Here is a 21367-nt window from a genome sequence, read left to right on the forward strand (position 1 = left end):
GGAGAGGTTAACTTTCAGATGGTTTACTTGGAAGGGGAGACATAGAGAATCACTTAGTATGTATTTGAATGTATCAATATTGGATAATTGTTGATGAGGACATGCTCTGGTTATTTTAATATTAAGGTATTGGAACAACCTGTTGTAGCCGTCACAAAGAAGTGCTTGGTGTTGCAGTCTTACTGAAAGGGGGCTTGCTTAGGGGTTTCTGTTTAGTCCTGCCAAATACCACACTTCTTCATGTTAAACTACTGCAATTTCAGAAATGTTTCTACATCACGGCAAAGCCCAAGATTATCATGCAATGTGTGGCACCAGGCAGAGCACGCAGAGTTGAGCAAATAAAGCTGGGTTTTAGGATGGGTCAGGCAGACCCCCGCCGCCGCAATGCTTGGACCACCTCAATCTCTGCTTACACATCCTCCCAGCAGTGGCTAATTAGCAGTACCAGGAACTCTTTGGATGCAGCATGATTGATTGCACACTCACCTACACTTTGAATGGATGTTGCCCATGATGCTGGGCCCTACTCTTCCTTATAGTATTGGAGTGTATGCATGCTTTGCAGAGCATGATACTAAATAGCGGTGGCATCATGCCAAGCTTCTAAATATCAGTCATACGATCACAAAGTTACAGTTATAAACAACCGGTCTAGCGAGGGCTGAGAGCTCACAGCTGAGCGACACGATGCAGAACACACCTCAAACCACCACATGAGGCCTGCCCACAAACCCATAATTCAATATTGAGTGTGCACATGCAATTCCATCACTAGGTGTCAGGCTTCCTGCTCACAGACACGTTGTACAAGGTGGAGATAAAGCAAATGTTTTGCATTTGTATCAAATATTAATGTTTTAAAAAGAATAACATATTTAGAAATCTCAAACATCTTTTGCAACTAATTATACATACAAACTTCTAGTCTTGTGTTATGTCAGAACTGTAACAGGTTTCTACACAACTTGCTGTGTAAATGTAAACAAATAAATCTGAGTCAATCTACAGATGTAACCAGGAGAGAAAGTCATGGCTTACACAAGTTAGAAATAGGAGGATCTTTTCTCCGCCACCCACTAATATCTGGGCCAATATGGATTTCTTGGCATAACAAATACACCTATCTCACATCTGGAAGCACAAAGATCTAACCTGTTATAGGTTAGATCTGCGAGATTAGTTGAGTGGCAAAAATCTGGTCTGATATCTGACCTTGAGTATAAATATCAATTGGCAGATAATTCACGATTTCTGTGCATTTATGTGCTCCTAAGGTGCATAAAGGGGGTATGTTTTCTCCCTGGCAGGCCTATAATTTCTGGGAATGGAGGTCCCACGGAACATCTTGCGGAGTATGTGGACTCCTTCCTCCAGCCGCTTGTACAGAACTTACCTTCCTATCTTAAAGATAGTAGAGAGCTCCTCTGTAAATTTAGAGGACGTTGTGTGGGAAGAGGGGACTTTTTCGTTCATAACGATGGACGTAGAAAGTCTGTACACATGCACAGAGCTTGAAAATGGGCTTAAGTCCTTGAAATAATTTCTCTATAAGCGCAAGCTTGCTATCTAGAACATGCACAGATGTTGCTATCTATGTCAGAACTGATATTGACCCAGAATGTTTTCCTGCATGAGAACAAATGGTTCCTACAAAAACGGAGAACTGCCATGGGCTGCAAGTTTTCTTTTCCTATGCAAACCTGTTTATGGGTTTGTATGAGATGGAGAATGCCTGGGGGTGTGGCGCCGAAAAATGGGTGGACCACATTCTTTTTTGTGTCCGTTACCTCGACGATATCTTTTTTTAATTTGGAAGGGTAACGCTGATGCTGTAAATGAATATTTCTGTTACCTAAATGCAAATTATCGCAATATCAAATTAACCATTAGTAGTTCCACACACAAGATCATGTTTTTGGATCTCAGGCTCTATGCTAAGGGTAATGTGGTCCACAGTGATATGTACAAGAAACCGACATCATGCAACAGCGTACTGCATGCTGCGAGTTGTCATCCCAAAAATACAATCGCAGCCATATCGTATGGTGAAATGGTGCGAGTCCGCCGAAATTGTAGCAAGGATTACAATTTCGCAAAAAATATAGTGAGGATTAAGTGTGACTTTAAAGGAAGAGGGTATGACCATACTGACATTCAAAAAGCAGAGAATAAGATCAGGAAAAAGAAGCGTACTGAGACTTAGTACAACAATCCCGCACGAGGGAGAATACTTACCAGAATCAATGTGTCTTTGTGACCGAATATGGTATGTATAGTAACCATGTCTACAAAATATTAAGGAAATATTGGTACTTACTTAAATCGGACACGCTTCCACAGGATATTGTTCCTAACAAACCTAGAGTTGTTTACAAAAAGGGAACAACTATAAAAAAACATTCTTTGTCCCAGCTTTGTAAAACCACCTGGGGTAGCTTTAACTACATGGTTACCTGATAAACCATTAGGTATCTATGTGTGAGGGAACTATTCTGTCTGCAGGTATGGTCTGAATAAGACAAAGATGTTCAAATACAATAGACCTAGGAGCTACTCTATTATGACTTTTATCAACTGCAACACTACATATGTAGTGTACTTGATCATTTGTCATTGTGAAATGATCTATGTGGGAGTAGTATTAGAAGCTTACAAATCAGGATCCAAGAATATGAAAGGAGTATCAAACATGGAGATGTGCGAAGTCCTGTGGCACAACATATTGCTGAGTGTCATCCCCACAATAGTGAAATTAGGTTTCATGCTATAGATAGTGTGGGATTGAATCCCAGGGGTGGTGACAGGACAATACAGCTGAGGCAAATGGAAGCAAGCTGGATTTGCAGGCTAAGATCTGTAAACTTTGGGCTAAACGGTAATAACGAGTTTCACCATTTTCTTTAGGATCATTACTGACGTACAGCCTCATTATGATGAGTAAGAAGAAAGTACCCCCGTAGAGAGGCTTTCCATACACACTCTGGTGATGGAGATTAGCTTTCCCTTGTAAGTAGTGGGCATCTTAGTCTTACCGTTGTGTTTTGGTATTGACATGTGTTGTACTAAGGGGTGAAATGACTGAGGCTGAAACTATGGAGCCGTGATGCTATATATTTTTATCCAAGATGGCGCCATCTTGTGGTACTGTGATGAGCAAAATGAGATTACAGAAGTATGAAGCCAGTGAGAACTATTCCCATAAGGCTTACTAATGAAGAGGTAATATATACAATATCAGAATCCTACTAAGGGATTGCCTTTACTCAGACCTTATCCCGTACCCGATATAAGGTAATGTAGAATTGTCATGCTTATCTTTTAATGGAAGTTCGCTTTGGTAGTAAGACTTGTAAAAACGATATTAAATCAAGTTAAGGGATTGTCTTTACTCAGACTTTATCCCATACCTGATATAAAGTAACAGAGAATTGTCACGCTTATCTTTTAATGCAAGCTCGTTTTGGTAGTGACAGATGTAAAAACGAGCTTAAATCAAGTTTGATGTGGCCACTTATAGATGGTGCACGTAATGGATGATGTATTCCACATCTATAATAGGTAACCCAGGCTCACGTATTGGGATGAGCTACATAGGACTATTAGTTGTAAGCGAATGCGAATACAAGCCGAATTTTAATGCTTCAAGAGGGCGTTCTGGATATATCGGGATACATGTCTTCGAAATTTTAGGAAAGTAAATGGAATTTACCCATTTGAATATGGCGCTTATGAAACGCCAACAAAAATGGGAGAAATATAGGTGAACTTAATCTTTTAAAGATGGCGCCCACTACGTATTAATTGTTGTGTTGAATTCAACCATTCAAAGATGGCGCCTGATATGGATTGACAGATACGTCACTGGGAATGCGACGTGTGAAGGCTAATGAGGAATTAATTTTAATTAATTGATGGATTATTTACTTAACGAATCCTATAAAAACGAGCGGTTTTCGTTGAGCCATCGAAACCAGATGACCACAAGCAAGACAGATTGCGTACTTTTGCGGTGAGTAGGAGTTACGATGTGGGTAGGATAAGGGCGGCGTCGTGGTCTGTAATTTCACTGATGTTGTGATTATACAGTATAGTATTGGAGAATTTTGTAGGGGACCATTTGGATCAACTCACGAAGTTTAACTTAATGTGAGTGCCAATAGAACTCTGTTCACTGTGGGAGACTTGCCCTACTAAGAGATGGCTGCTGCACTCTCGGCTAGTGTACGGTATTAAGCTTCGGTTTGTAAAACTGATGCATTCTGTATTAGAGGGGTACGATGAAGAAAGCCTGTTCATATCCTTACTTAATGACACTTAGGAAAATTAAAAAAACTCCAGTGCAATAAAATAAAAGCACTTAAACATAAGATACCAGCTGCAACCCTGTGTTTATACTTTTCGGCATTGGGCACACCTATATAGCTATCAGTGTATCGCAAGATTGCTTGTTCTTGTTCAGTGCAATTTAAGATGTCAGCTGCCACTCTGGGTTTATACCTTTTGGCACTAGGTACACCTACATAGACATTAGTGTATTGCAAAACTGCTTGCTTTGTTTTATTGAATAATATTTTAATTGACAAAGGTGATGGAAGGTTATAAGAAAATTCCTTACTGGACCGGTTGTTGCCGTGGTCTTTCTTCTGCACCTGGACCCTTCCTTCCTTGCCAACGCAGCTCCTCGCCGTGTGGTGCGAGGCGCTTTGTGCAGAAAGGGGCGCCGTTTCCTGTGATTGGATTATTGCACTGGGGAGAAAGAACAGGGAGGCTCAGGGCTGCGAGCGGACCCGCAGGGACTCTAACTTCCAGGAGTCCCTGCGCGCGGTCAACCCTCAACACCTGGGTCGCTCTCCCTGACCGCCACGCCCCTTACCCCACCTTCTCCTCCTTATTAGTGCACTGAGATCCCGCTGCGCGGGAGAAGCCCGGGACAAGGGCGGGACCATCTGTGGCCGTCAGAGGCCGAGGGAGGCCAGGCTGGGCCTCCTCCCTAATATTTACTTCCCAATATCTTTAGCACTTCATGGTATCACCTAACAGACGTTTTAAATGTTTGTCTTGTAAATATTGTATTTGACTATATCCAGGGTTGTGCCCTCATTGTCAGTATAACCGCTTTGACCTAATTTTGCCCATTATTGCACATAATTTGAGGTCTGAGGTTGGTGCTAATTTGGTTACTTGTATATCTAAAGATGACCTTAAGATCAGGTAAAGAGAGGCAAGTTCAGGTCTCCACCTCTAATGGCACTTTTACGGGTACAATTGACCAGTTTTTTAAACGCTCTACTGCCATACTGGAGAAGGAAATCGCTCTAGCTGAAAAACGTCTTTCACTAGATATAATTACAGGCAAGCGATCCTCTCTTGGGAAAATTAATGAGGCTGTCTCCCCTATCCCGCTTTCCCTGTTAGACACAGATAGCGATGATGTTAACGCTGATTTAGTGTTAGTAACTGTTCCTGAGACCCAAACAGTGGAGTTAGTGGGATCAGGTCAAGATAGCCCACATAACACTGCACACGATAACTTGCTAAATGGAGGGACTACTATTTTTCTAGACCAGCCTGGAGAGAAATCAGGTCTCTCGGACTCACCAAATCTTAACATCAGTAATGAGCAAGTGAATTCCCCTCTTCCTTTACAACTTCCACCCTCACAGAACCCTGGGAAACGTAAAAGGTTAGACTCTCCTGACTTAGATGAACATACTGAGGGGGCGGGAAATACTATTGATTCACCCACACAGTTGCCCAATGCTAATGTGGTGGTCCGACCAGAAGACCATAACACCACAATTAGCATTGCAGAAGGTATACTTCTGGCCAAGATAGAGTTGCTAATGAAATCCCTACTCTTACCACTATCCGAAAGGACAAGACTATTGAACACAAAAATGGACTCCTTGGATAGGTTGGTAAAAGATAATATAGCGTCTTCAAACAGAATTCTTGCCAGTTTAGCCTCCAAAGGTTTGTCCCCCACTGCCCCGTCGCTTCCGAAGTCTACTCTGGTGAATAATAAAGCAGGGGCCACCAGTTCTAAAGCAGGACCTACTATGACAAAAGCCCCGCAGCTAACAACCGTATCGGCCCCCAAGAAAACAGCTAGCTCTGAGGGCGTACCCAGACAAAAGGCCGCAAAGCAACCCCAGGCCAAGAAAACTCTTAGTAGTCACGACCAAAATATCCGGCCCAATATCAAACCTATCCCGAGGAAACAATGTGTGAATCTCCCCCCAGAGTCACAGCCTTACACTATCATCTTAACCGGCGTGGCTCCTTTAGGAGATGGTAAAAGAGAAACACACAAGGACCTCTACAATAAGGTAACATTCTGGCTTAATAAAAATCGCCCGCTCCCACCCAACCTGAATCCTGAAATTCTTAATGTAAGGAGGGTGGATTGGGTAGGTTATGGTAAGAAAGATCTTGAGGGGGATTGTGTGGTGATAAGCTTCAGAGAACCATGGGTGGCTGAATTCATCAGCAGGGAACCTAGATTCGGAAGAGTTGGGGATGTGCAAACATTATCGTTGAATTATTTCTATCCGGCTTTATATGCAAGTAGACCCCACACTCCATATCAACATTCCAGAAGGGGCAGGCCAAGAGGGAGATTTCACTTTGACACCCCAGTCTACCCTTTGTTTCATCCGCACCTCACAAACCGGTTTGTTCCGCTGTCCGGCTTGGAAGGTGTGGATTGACTTGATAATCTACTATCGATCCCCGGGCCGAGTGAAGTTGTACTGAGCTCCCCTAACTATTCTCCATCTCTCAGGGCTGTGACTGTATCAGGGCTGAGTGGAAACTTCCAAGGGGAGGTAGGAAGGGTGAAATTCTCAAATCACACTTCTAGACTCTTGGTCCCTGGGGAGACTGTGAATCCATCTAACAACTTGCCGAAAGAAACTACTCATATCCTCACAGTCTTGTCTTGGAATATAGCGGGATTAAAAGGGAAAATGTCTGAGGATGATTGGGGTTCTTATGTGGACTCTTTTGATGTAATCATTTTACAGGAAAGCTGGTCAATTGATGCAATCTTCCGGGTTGGGTACCTTAACTACTATAAACCAGCCTGTAAAGGACCTAAGGGACGTCCTTCAGGAGGTCTGGTTATTTGGATCAGACAATCCTTAGCTTTTAAAATTACTGACATTCCTACCTTAAGTAACGATATTCTTGCCTTGAAATTGTCTGGTAAAAATAACCAGGACTTTTTTCTGATTAATATATATGCAAGAGGGCAACCTGGTGGGAAGCCTGCGAGAGCAGCTAGCGATTTAGATTCCCTATTAAATAATATTACTTGTGACAAATGTATAATGGTGGCAGGTGATCTTAATTGTTCTTTTGAACCTTTTCCTAGTCTTGACAAAGACGGATATGGGGAAATCGATCAAATTTGGAATATTCCACTATTATCTATCCCTCCAATTAAAAAAGTCACCGAGGCCGCTATGCAGTGGTTAGGCCTTTGTCTTGAATGGGATCTGCGCGCAGCCAACGGTAGAACTAAATCAGATTCGATGGGAAAGGTCACTTTTGACAATTCCCAGCATTCGAGCCGTATTGACTACTTCTTAATAAAGATAGAGTTCTGGAAAATCCTAGAGGACATGGAAGTAGTCTCAAGACCAGAAAGTGACCATAATCCCCTGGCAATAAAGTTATTACTGAATGAGGGTCTCAGATTGGACTCTGCATCTACTACCGTTACAGCCGAGGCCGTTCTCACGAATGATTGTAGAAGGGTACGCTGGACTAGGCTTATAGACAACCCTACCGTATTAGAAAGGGTTGCGGTGGAGGTCTCAGCAGCCACCAATTCGATGGTACCCATAGTTAACGAAGGCACTCCCCTTGAACAAATAGGGTTGATCCATGAGTCTCTTTTTAATAAGATTAAAACTTTTTTTAATGAACCCAAAAAAGGAAGGAAGAATGGTCCAGTACCAACTAGGACCAAATGGTATGATAAATCTTGTCGCCTTGCCCATAGCACCCTGATAGCTGCTATTAAATCCAAGTCAGCCAAGGACATTAGGTTAGCTAGGGTTAATTACAAGAAAGTACTTATAGAGGCAAAAACCAACTGGGACGAACAGCGCTGGTTAGATTTATATCAAGCAAGCACTTCATCTAACCAACAAAAATTCTGGGAGGTTGTGAGATGGGGAGGGACTGGGGATTCGAAAGTCCCTGTTAACCATGTGCCTGCAGAACAATGGGTCAAGCACTACGCGACGCAGTTTAGCAACACGGAACGGATCTCCCACATTTGGGAAGATGCCAGTGTACAGACTGCGGTGCCCATACTTGATCACATTGTCTTCACTGAAACAGAAACTGTAGCTGCTCTTAAACAAGTCCAGAACGGTAAGGCCCCCGGTATGGACTGTGTCCCAGCAGGACCTTTTTAAGTATGACCAAGTGCACTGGGTCCCGTACAGAACTACCCTAGCAAATGCGATAGCTAGAGGGACCAGGATCCCAAATTCGTGGAAAGGGGCAGAGATTCTGCCCGTGTATAAAAAAGGGGACAAAACTGATGCAGGAAACTACCGACCCATCAGTCTTATTTACGCCCTACAAAAGGTAGTGGCTAGAATGCTTTTAGGAAAAATTGACTCCTGGATGACTGAAGCTGACATTCTCTCTCCATTACAAGCTGGCTTTAGGGCTCACATTAGTACTGTAGATCAGATTTTAAGATTTGTTATGATCTACTGGAAAACTGTGTTTTTGAGAGGTGGCACGATATACGCTGCATTTGTGGATCTCAAATCAGCGTTTGATTTGGTCCCCAGAGGAAAGATGTGGGCTGCTTTAAGAAAGATGGGTGTTCCTTCTGCGCTCCTAGAATTTACCATCAGGATGCACGAGGGAAACTTTGCTAGAGTTAGGTGGGGTCGCCAGGGCCAGGTCACAGAATTCTTCCCCGTGACTCGTGGAGTGAGACAGGGCTGTGTCCTGGCCCCCACCCTTTTCATACTTTTTTATTAATCAAGTGGTTACGTTTCTCTCAGATACCCCTACCGATGCTCCAACACTGGGTGGGACTAAATTCCCCCTTTTAATTTTTGCTGATGACACGCTCATATTGGCTAAAACACAGAAGGGTCTGCAGGTAGCTATAAACAAATTTGTGGATTTCTGTAATGAGAACGATTTAGAAATTAACATCAATAAAACCAAATTTATGGTCTTGACAAAGAAAAAACCACAGAGGGGCAATGTTACGATGAACGGGTCTAGCCTGGAACAGGTTGAAGTTATGACTTATCTTGGAGTGACAATGGACTATAGATTACGCTGGAAAGAGCAAATAGCGGCGCTTAGCCTGAAATTTGCGCGTCTTTCCGGTTGCCTGGTGAGGTAGCAGCGGAGTTCTCTGACTAAAAGGGTATTGCCCGCTCTTAAAATTTATAGTGCAAAAATCAGCTCTGCCATATTATACTAGGCTGATATATGGGGTTGTGTGGACCTGGCTGTCCTTGATAGGATCCAGAACAAATTTTTTCGAAATCTAGTCAGTCTTCCCCCATCAACACCCGCTTTACCACTCTCGATGGATATGGGGTTTCATTCCATTAAACATCAAGCCCAGTACAGGATGGTGGCGTTATGGAGACGTATATGGTCCACACCGGAACTTGCCATGTTTGCCCAAGAGCTTCAGGATGTTAGATCGCAACAGGGAGCAGGTGAAATTCCATGGTTTAAGTCAATTAGAAATACTCTTATCGGAATGGGCCTCCCCCTATTGTGGTCTGAGCCGGGCTCTCACATCTTTCCCTCTAAGAAAGATTTTAAATTTCTCTTCTGGTCCATGGTTAAAGAAGAACACGTTGCTCTTTCAGAGAAACCGAACCTGACCGGTCTGTTTTTGCTTCATAAAATAGTCCCTCATACCGAGTGCTTTTGGGATGTAATACTCAAAACCTTAGATAGGAAACTTTACCTTCAGTTCCGTCTAGGTACACTGCCACTAAGGGCCTTCACTAGTGGTTGGCAGAAGTCGGAGTCGGAGTCTTCACTTTGTCCATGTTGCACTGATCATAAAGAAACAATAGGTCATTTTTTGTTTGTTTGTAATGCTTACCGTGAACCACGTCACAAGTGGTTAAAGCCTATATGCAATAGATTAAAGACCCGGTCGAGTAGTGAAGCCTTGCTCATTCTAAGAACTAACACCTCTGAATGGCTTTCCATTGGATTGGCCAAATTCCTTGGATGGGCTTGGTTATTAAGGTCTAAGACAGTTCGTAACATCCCGACATGAAAAACCCATATAGCATGTTAGCCTACTAGATTGTGACTCTGACCAGTATTGAGGTTGTGTCTTTTTATACTTACTTGTTCAATAATAATCCTCTTTTGCCGTCTTTATGTACATATTTAATTGAGGTTTTAACCAATTCTTAATTTTTGTTCTTTACGTTTAACTTTTATAAAATGTCTTTGATCATGTTATATTGTTAGTATTCATATGTATGTAAATATTTTGTCTTTTATGAAGAATATTCGAAATAAAGATGTTAAAAACTGAAAACTGTTATAAGAAAATACATTATAAAAAAATGTCCACTTAAAAATTTGTTATGATATTATGAGGTGGTTTTTGCACATGACGCTTGTGTCATGCTTTATGCCAATATTAAAATGATTCTGGAAACCACTGCCTGGCTATACACAGTTAGCCTAAGAGCTGACATAGGACTATACAAATGGATGCTGTAAGTAGGAGATGGATATTGGTCTATGTATCCCAATGACCTTTGATATTTAAGAGTAATATATATTAGAAAGTTTAGATGTCTTAAATGCTGATACATGTTTACTTATCTCATTCAGGATTTACACTTCATTTGTGAAAATATTCTTGAACTTAGACAGCTGCTGGAGTATATAGACCCTTTTTTTGAAGTGTTGATGCCGTAAAATTGAGAATTGTTGTTTAAACAAAAATGACAGAATGTAAACATTAAGATGAGCTGTAGTACACTTTATTAATATTTTGAGATGGTCCAATATCATCAATAGGCTGCTATCTTGCTGATAATAGTGCCATACGGGGTCCCATAAATATAGGGTGTATGAACAATGCCACATGTTTTCCGCGAATATTAGCTCTCATCGGTGTGTAACTATGGGCATCATTCTATTTACAGATTGATTGGCTTTTCAATTCAGTATGTACAGATTTTGAATTACAGCTACCATAAAGAAATCAAAGGTACCTTTTTTTATAAACAGTGTTAATCACATTTGGAAATGGAAGAGATTTTGTTAATGTTAAAGAGTACGTTTGTCTCCTAAGTTACTAAGTAGATAACATTTTAATTTTTATTTCTTGATGCATATGTACTTGTAAATAACTGCTTACAATTTTAACAAGAAATACTTATGGCCCAGTGTTTGTTCTTGACTACTGTGTCTTTATAAAACTGTTTGGCAAGAACCTGGAAGCAGCGCTGGTATCGTTAACTGCTCATTATTGCTCCACATAGCGCTGCTAGCATTGTCTGAATTCTGCGCTCCTGCACTGAACTATCTGCTGCTGGCTGCTGCACATACGATATAACATAACGCTTCTGCACGCATTTAGATTGTGCAATTACATGCGAGCTGCCTGGCATTAATTTTAATAGCGCTTCTGGCCGGTCCCACTAGTGGTGTTTATTTTTGTGGCAATAGCTCAGGCTTAACTCGGACTGTGCCCCGGTTTCATTTTCAAGCAGCCCGCCTCCATCTTGTTGTTGTTTTCAGCTCTCCTGGCCCGCCTCTACCTCCCCGAGACCGCCTCCCAGCGGCCCCTCCCACGCTCCGCCCCCTCCACCATCCATTTATGGCCAATGCCCCCACGCGCAGCGTCCACGCGCTTCGGCCGCGCCGAAGGTGCGCCTAAGGTAAGCCCGTCTACGCCCGTCCGCGCCTGGACCGCGCCCAGCGCCAGACCCCCTGGCCCCCGTCCCTCCCAGCCCCCCCGCATTACCTACGATGCCGCCACCCTCCTAGCCCTTAACCCCGGTCGCGCTCCCACCTGCGTCCAAGCCGCCCCTGGACAAACCCATGGACCTTTCTCCTGCTTCTCCTGCAAATTCAGCGGCACCGACAACATCTCCGCTACGACCACACCACAGATTCCCGACCCCAACCACCTACAATGCATCCTTCTCAACACCCGATCGGTCCACAGGCACGCCATTGACCTATGGAATCTACTAGACACCATTTCTCCGGACATCGCCTTCCTTACGGAAACATGGATGAATGCTTCCTCCGCACCAGACATCACCATTGCCATCCCTGAAGACTATAAGATCACTCGCAAAGACCGCACCAGCCACACAGGAGGAGGAATCGCGATCGTCCATAAGAAATCAATCCGCATATCAACCAGCTCTGACGCCAACCTCGCCAACTCCGAACATCTTCACTTCCAGATCCACATCGACCCCAAAACCACACTCAGAGGCACCCTCCTCTACAGACCACCAGGACCCCGCGCAAAATTCAGTGAAGACATCACGGACTTCATCACCCCACACGCGCTCCCCTCCAAAGACTACATCCTTCTGGGAGACCTCAACTTTCACCTCGAAAAGATCAACGACCGCAACACCGCCACCCTCGTGGACAACCTCGCCAACCTCGGACTTAAACAACTAGTCACCTCCCCCACCCACATCGCAGGTCACACACTCGACCCCATCTTCACATCCAGCAACCATGTCTCCTTCAGCCACACCACGGACCTCCTCTGGACTGACCACAGCTGCGTTCACTTCACCTACAACAAGCCAAAACCCAGCATCCACCTCCAACCTACCCTGCAAAGAAACTGGAACAAAATCACCACGGACCAAATCTCCGCATCACTCCTTCAAAACACCCCAGCCCTCTCTTCTAACGCTAACGAAGCCGCCGCCAACCTCACCCTATGGTTATCCAACACCGCTGACACCTTAGCACCACTGAAAAAACGTCAAAACAAACCTGGCAGCAAGAAGGCCTCATGGTTCAACGATGATCTCAAGAAGTCCAAGAAACTCTGCCGCTCCCTTGAAAAGGCCTGGAAAAAAGACCCTACCACCAGCACCAAGGACGCCTTCAAAAACGCCACACGCACTCACCACCAACTAATCCGAAAAGCCAAGAAAACAGCATTCAAGGATCGACTTGACAACAACGCCCACAACTGCAAGGAACTTTTCAACATCGTCAAGGAATTTTCCAATCCCTCGGCCAACTCCAACGACATCACCCCCTCTCAAACCCTCTGCGACTCCCTAGCCTCATTTTTCCACAACAAGATTGCAGACATCCACAACAGCTTTGACAACCAACCCGGAAACCAACCCACCCTACCATCTGCTGATCATCTCCCCCCCGTGAACACCCTTAACGACTGGAACCCAATCTCCTCTGAGGACACCATCCACCTGATGAATTCCATCCACTCAGGATCCCCCACAGACCCATGTCCTCACCACATCTTCAACAAAGCTGACTCCGTCATAGCACCGCACCTCCGAGACGTCATCAACTGCTCCTTCAACTCCGCCACCTTCCCGGAAGACTGGAAACACGCTGAACTCACCGCCCTTCTGAAAAAACCCACAGCGGACCCCACCGAACTCAAAAATTACCGCCCCATCTTGCTTCTTCCATTCCCGGCCAAAGTCATCGAGAAAGCTGTCAACAACCAGCTCGCCGCCTTCCTCGAAGCCAACAAATCCCTCGACCCCTCACAATCTGGCTTCCGAGCAAAACACAGCACTGAGACCGCCCTCATCGCAGCAACAGACGACATTCGAACTCTACTGGACAATGGAGACACAGTCGCCCTCATCCTCCTTGACCTCTCTGCAGCATTCGACACAGTCTGCCACAGCACCCTTTTACAACGCCTCAATAACATCGGAATCCAAGGAAAAGCACTTGATTGGATCACCTCGTTCCTCACCGGAAGAACCCAGAGAGTCCGCCTTCCACCATTCAAGTCCAAGGCCTCTGAAGTCATCTGCGGCGTACCACAAGGATCCTCACTCAGTCCCACCCTCTTCAACATATACATGAGCCCCCTCGCGGCCATCGCACGCCAACACAACCTCAACATCATCTCTTACGCGGATGACACTCAACTGATCCTTTCTCTCACCAACGACCCCAGCACCGCCAAAACTAACCTACACGAAGGAATGAAAGAAGTTGCCGAATGGATGAAACAAAGCCGTCTGAAACTGAACTCAGACAAAACAGAAGTCCTCATCCTAGGTACATCCCCCTCTGCATGGGACGACTCCTGGTGGCCGGAAGCCCTCGGAAAAGCACCCATCCCGACAGACCACGCACGGAACCTAGGCGTCATCCTGGATTCTTCACTCTCAATGAACAGACAAGTCAGCGCCGTATCCTCTTCCTGCTTCAACATTCTTCGCATGCTCAGAAAAACATTTCGCTGGATCCCCTCCGAAACAAGGAAAACAGTCACCCACGCTCTGGTCACGAGCCGACTGGACTACGGAAACACCCTCTACGCAGGTACTACCGCAAAACTCCAGAAGAAACTCCAACGAATCCAAAACGCCTCAGCCAGACTCATATTAGACATCCCACGCAACGAACACATCTCTGGTCACCTTAAAGACCTCCACTGGCTACCCGTCAACAAGAGGATCACTTTCCGACTGCTTACCCACGCACACAAATCACTCTACGACATCGGTCCAGAATGCCTCAACTCACGACTGTCCTTCTACACCACCTCCCGCCAACTACGTTCTTCCAGCCAAGCCCTCGCCACTGTACCTCGCATCAACAAGACCACCATGGGAGGCAGATCCTTTTCTTACCTGGCTGCTAAAACATGGAACTCACTCCCCGCTTACCTTCGCCTTACCCAGAACCACCTAGCATTCAGAAAGCAACTTAAAACGTGGATATTTGACAAGTAATCCTCCTCCCCTTCCTAAGCGCCTTGAAACCCTCTGGGTATGTAGTGCGCTATATAAATTCTATGACTTGACTTGACTTGACTTGGACAAACATTGTTACATACAAAATCTGTTTTTTGCTACATGTTTTTAAATGTGTGTCTGCACCATTGTAAATAGCACTTTTGTGTCTTTTTGTATTTTTATAGCCCTGAAGAAGTCCAGTAACGGACAAAACGCGTTGGCTATTCCTTTTATAAAGAAATTTGAAAAAAGATCTTATTTTAAACTTAAAGAGCCTTCATTTGACTTCTCTTGGGAAAACAACTGATCATCTATGAATTGCCTATGATATGAATGTTGTTAAGAACTTCACTTAATATTGCAATTAATATTTGAAGGGTGCAGGGCTATTCTGTGTATGTAGTTGTTGAGGACGTAGGGGACTTGCCTCCTTTTTCTCATTTATGGGACTTAGGGGATTGTGTTCCAGGCTACTTGCACCTTCACTGCATTAGACATTACTTTTGGGGCTTTAGTACCGGTGCAGTCATCAAGCTTTAATCCCCATTTTTTGCTGTTAAACCTCCCAGTATGCACGCCCTACTCGCCACAGTATCACGGGTCACAGAGATGTAAACCAATGCACCCTTATAGTTTATTTCAATCTCCACAGCTGGATTGGCTGCAGTGAACTGGACTCTCCAATACTATCTGAATTTCTCAATACCATCAGAATTTCAATCTCTACTTTTCAGTTTTTTTAAGTTAGTTCCTTCCTGGTTTTTTGATGTGTCTCTTTTGAGAACTTCTAGTGCACTCGCATATTGGTGCAATATGACTTTTATGCAATTGCAAGCATGTGATTACCATTATCTTTTGCAAATGTACTCTTCATTTGGGACCCATCTACCCATACAGTACCCACGTAATTTGCAGGGCTGTTTTTATACAGTAGTACTTTGAGTTCCAACATTTACCATGTTTTCTTTTTTTTCGGAGCTCTGGTAGCGCTCATCTATATCGATATATGTCCTGATAACCCTTCAGATCATAAGACCATTAGTGTAGACACTATGCTACCAAAAGAGGTGGTGTTATGAAACTAACACAGCCGGTCAGCATATGTAACCACTTGACCGTGGCACCAATTCTCTGAAATAGTTGTCTTACCACTGTATTTTATACACGTGTAAAACGATTAGCACTCCATAGCACTCCATAGCACTTCTACATTTGACACTGCACCATCTCACAATTTTCTGAAAATAAGAACATCACATAATCCACGAATACCGAGTAGCAGCTGTTCACTCTCTTCTATTAGGTTTTTCAGATATGAAGCATTTGTACATTACTATATTGTAATGTAATGTAAACTGTACATTTGCTTATATAAAATTATGTAAATTCTTATGAATCATACCAATTGTTGGAAATCTGCTCTATGGTGTCCATTCTGCAGTTTTGTTGTTTTGTTTTTTTTTAACCTGGAGTGGGGATTTTAGTTAGCACTGCAGGCCTAGAAAAATCTACTTGCCCACTCGCAATTGCAAGTAAACTTTTATCAGGTTGAGCAACTTTTAGCACCTACTAGTCCCATCTGGCCAGTATACTTAGGCTGGGAAGAAAAAGGTGTTCTGTTCATTTAGAAAGTGAATGAGCAATAAATATGCCATTAAATATTGTTTTTATCTTGAAACATTTACAGTCTGTTCAAGGAAAAAGGTAAATGTCAGCTTATCATTACACTAATTGCTGCTTGGAAAATTAGGTTTTTTTCTTTCTTACTAGAGTTAGAGGTTTTTGTCAAGTGAGCGGTCTGAAGATGTCAGTTCTTTTTTGTTTGCAAGTTCTTTTTATCTAACACAAAATTTAAATAAATAGCCTGTAAATTAATATTACCAATATTTCAAAATATATCAGGAATTACAAAAGAAATTATTTTTGTAATTAAGTGTGATGCAAACAAAGAGTTACATAGGAGCAAATCAAACCAGGACACTTTACTTGGTGATGTGCAAATGACACATATTTGCAGAAACTCTATTTCCAAACATTATTGTTTGTACATTATATAGTTGTATCAGTAAAGCTGCAAGACAGTGCGAAAGTTTGTGTCAATTTCAATGTAAAATCTGCTGATTACAAATGACAGTGTGCTACCACTTCATGCTTTAGTTATGTATTTATTAAAAGTGATAGTTTTTAAACACGATTTGAGAAAAATTCCTGCCCGCCTTGATGAAAATGCTGTTAATGAACTAAGAGGCAAGTCAGGGGTCATGTGTATCCTATATGTGGCTAGATTTATATTATATGTGGAAAGAAAGTTTAGTCTGTTAAATCAAACAAAAGCGTTTTGTACAGCAGACATGCTGAACTCATACATTTGAAGTTGTTCTCAAATGTGATCATGAAGAATATGGAGGTTCAATTAATTAGATTTGCCCACAATCACATAATTTAAAACGAGTTTATGGGTCAAGAGTATTACAAATAGGTTGAGTAAATTTTTTAAGTCACTAGACCTACAGGTATAGTAAAATTTTTGTGATTTTTCGAGGCCCTCACTCCAGTTCTCTTAACAGCTGGCATGCCACTTCAAGCTGGCCGACTAGTATATAAATTTGTATGTTTCATCTATAAAACCTTAAACCCCAACCAGATACCCCACTCAAATGTTTCCCACATCAGGTGGTGCATGAAAACTAAGACCTTCCTGCAGCCCGCATTTTAAGAAACAACATACCCTACACAGATCCTGGAGTACACACAATTTGAAATACTCATCCAGTACATAACTGTAACATCCCCTTCTTTCTCCAATTTCAAATACTGACTGAAATAAGAAATTTGATCGAATAATCATCTTTTTTCTACTCTCAGTAATACCATATTTCATGTCTTCTTCTACAAACTACATCTTACTTAACCCCACTTCTCACAGCTATGGTTAGCTTCATCATAAACGTGTACCACTCTGCGAACCTGAGCTTAATTGCCCCTTGCGCACTCAGTTATGTCTTGCTGTCATCCTTCTTAAGTGTTTTAGTTTCTTTTTAAAAATTCTTACGTCTGCATTTTAGAGTTCTGGTTCTTGCCTTCCTCACCCGGTGTGCAATTTTCACGATCTCCTAATTCAGGAGACTTGATAACATGGTCTACGAGGTTCAACATTAAAGCAGAGCACTGCACGCAGGGTACCAAAAACATTTGAACAACTCCACTACTCTACTATCGCCTCTCTTGAACTGATCTATCTTTATAATGCTTTTGAATACAATTAACATTGCAAATGTGTTTTAAATCCCGTTATTCCCTCCTACACATCCACTTAAAACATATATTTTATATATTTTGCTAGGTGCCTCAAACCGCCCGGTGTAAGTATGTTCTTATGCAACAACCCATAACACGTTTACAATAAACGCTCCCCTCCAAACGATCCCTACAGCGAGCGGAGGCAAGCAACGTCTGGCGTGTCATTCAAAGGAGCACCAAAGGCGCAATGCTACCATGTCTAAGGTAAGGCACGAGAAAATAAGCTATGACGTATGGGTGCACGGCTGTCCTTCTTTCGCTATCACCGCCCAGACTTCTTTAGATACGGCGAATCTGCCGCCCTTGGTACCAATCTCGTTCTTTGCGCGCGGTGCTGATTGGCTATCGCCACTGATGTATCTGCCGCGCCAGAGGGCTCTTGGCGCTACATTTACTTCCTCGCAGGCGCGCACCTCCCATCTACGAAAGTACTAACGGAGAAAAAAAAAGCCTACCTGATGCGGACGGCACCTCCATGCCCTGACCGCGAGTGCCAATTATTGTTGACCGACGTAATTCGTGCGAGCTATTTCACAACTATTAGGTCTGTTATAATTTTACAGGCGAGCTTGGGAGACTACTTTGTCGAATCTGCATAGCTGGAGATCGTGGGTGGTTTCTTTTTTTTTTTTAATAGCGGGAGAACAAACGAGAGCGCGTGTGAGTGACATCACAGGAAGCGCGCGATGTGCGCCATAGGCCTTCTTTTATTTTTATCGGGGCTATCGCTCATAAACTAGTCGGTCCTCCATTGAAAAGGTGGATGTGGCGTCCATCTTGTATAGCTTTTTTTATTCCCTCCGTTCGTAAATGGATTATTTTGAGAAGGTTCCAAAATGCGACTCTAAAGTCCCGAATTGATCAGCATTTGCCAAAAACGTTTGAGCTGAAGCCTGACGGCGAGAGGTGTCGACTTTAGAGCCGGGAACAAGTGAAGTCCCGGTCGACTCACCAGCTTGTGATTCTGGGCAAATCATCTCCCCGTGCCTTAAAAATGAATCTGACCTTGTCTAATGTAATCTGGTGTTTCTATATCGCTCTTGGGCCAAGTTCATGCTGGGCCGAGTTCGTTCTATGAAACAAATCAAGCAATGAAAATGCAATAGGTCTCTCCTTTGATTAAGTTAAAACCATTTGCTTTGCTAACGGTATTGTGTAGCAAAGCAAATGGCTTTAACTTGATGAAAGGCGAGACCTGGTTATGGCATTTGTAATGCTTGTTAAGTTTTACTGTAGTACCCAAAGTTTATACAGCAGTTTACACCGATCATGTGATTCAGAATGTTATTTACGCTCCTGTGTCACTTTTTAAAAACGTACATGTAACTTAGTTGTGCAAAGGGTATTGTGAGTCTGTTATATGGAGAAAAGATTGCATATGACCAGGGCCACTGGGATTATGCAACAGGGAAGCATAAAAGTATGCTAATACGGTTCACTAAATTACATGGCAAGAAAAGGCTAATTATGTGGCATAATCTGGCACATATTTTAATAGTATTACTCCAATAGTTTGTCATTGTTCCACTTCCTGACACCAACTGGGCATAGGTTTCACAACATTATTACCAGTTTAAATCCAAAATATAACAGTAAGCAACTGAATGGTGACCAGTTAACCTTCGCACCGGGCCTTCCACTGTTAAGGAGCCTGTGTCACTGTGTTCTTCGCAAATTTTGATCGGTTTGAGCTAGAATTTTATTTTTTGAAACAAATATGTTAATTATGCAGCAGATTATGCATCATGTGGTAAATCCATAGCTGTGCTTAAACAGTGGCGGCTGCAAAATCGCACATTCCAGTGACCGTGGCGATGATGGGAAACTTAAGCACTCGATGTATTTAGGTTGGGAACATGAAGCTAGTAGTGAAGCGAATGTTCACTAATTCTATTGGGCTCGTCCTTGTGGGTGTATCTTGTAAGAAAGAAGTGCGGTTAGGAGGGAATAACTACGACTTAAGACACAGGGCAGCAATACACATATGATCTGCAGTGTAACTGCTGTTCGTAAAAGGCCACAGAACTGTCCATCAGGTAAAGTCAAGAATAAGGCAGCGCAGACTTCACACTTTGACTGTTGAAGTGCGGTTAATGATGCTGAGGGCATTGCTAATGAATTTTCCATATGTCTATGTGAGATCAGTACAGCAGGGCAGGGACATTTCACGATTGGATGGGAGCAATTTGCTCTCTTCTGGTATATAATAGAAGACTGCAAAGTCTGTAGTCAATAAAAACACATGCAGGGATGCTGACTGGAGGAACTGATCAGTGTGAGCACGTTTCACACGTCTTGCAGAAACATACATTTTTGCACATTTCAACAGTGCAGCAAGCAATTTGCCTATACATTACAAATCATCTTGAGGTAAGCGAGTGGTAAACCTGTCACATAAGCAAATTATATCAGTGTTACAAGTGCAGCACTCGATTAGGCGCAATTCAGTAGTGCCAGATTAAGGCATCCTGGAGGCTCTGGGCGTATTATTATTTTGGGACCTCTTTATCCCTATGTATATTGGGGATTAAACTAAAAGGAGGGGGCGAACATTTTAAACAAACAATGCAACGTGAAATTCTTCAAATTACAGGGGCGAACATTTTAAACAAACAATGCAACGTGAAATCCTTTAAATTACATAATACACATTGTTTTTGTTATTTCTTTGTTCCTCCTTTCTACAAAGGCAGATTATATTTTCACGCCTTCCATCTTCCCTGTGTATGTGTAAGGTCAAATTCCACAGCTGTACTGTTCTCGTACCATCTGTTACTTTGCCCATTGTACCGCTGTTCCTATTATTTCCATGCTCAAGGGCTCACATCTCTGCTGTTTTTCACTATCTGCAGCTGTCTCTCACTGGTTTTCTATGTATCCGTTTGGAAGCTACTCTGCATGTACCTAGCTCGTAGTGGTGTGTTCACTATTTTATAGTGGTCGCTGTCCATCGCACAGTTGCCTTCACTCTGCCCATCGCACAGTGTCTCTGATAGGGGTTCAGTTTGACTGCGGCTTCTGGCTGCAATACTTCTGCAGTGGGTCAGCTGCAAGCATCTCTCAGGGATTCAGCCTGCCTACCAGCCTCTGTT

General features: G+C 43.1%; 1 protein-coding gene across 1 annotated transcript in view; it reads right to left on the reverse strand.

Annotated features, from left to right (window-relative positions):
* ZFAT (zinc finger and AT-hook domain containing) overlaps positions 1 to 18873 on the reverse strand; it is a 933238-nt gene extending 914365 nt beyond the window's left edge. The window contains exon 1 of the mRNA XM_086966254.1: positions 18731 to 18873. Coding sequence (XP_086822380.1) covers positions 18731 to 18752 — 22 coding nt within the window. The 5' untranslated portion in view covers positions 18753 to 18873. The remainder of the gene's footprint in view (positions 1 to 18730) is intronic.
* Between the last annotated feature and the right edge of the window lie 2494 nt (positions 18874 to 21367).

Source organism: Lissotriton vulgaris, chromosome 4_1, assembly GCF_964263255.1.
Source record: "Lissotriton vulgaris chromosome 4_1, aLisVul1.2, whole genome shotgun sequence".
Classification (NCBI taxonomy): Eukaryota; Metazoa; Chordata; class Amphibia; order Caudata; family Salamandridae; genus Lissotriton; species Lissotriton vulgaris.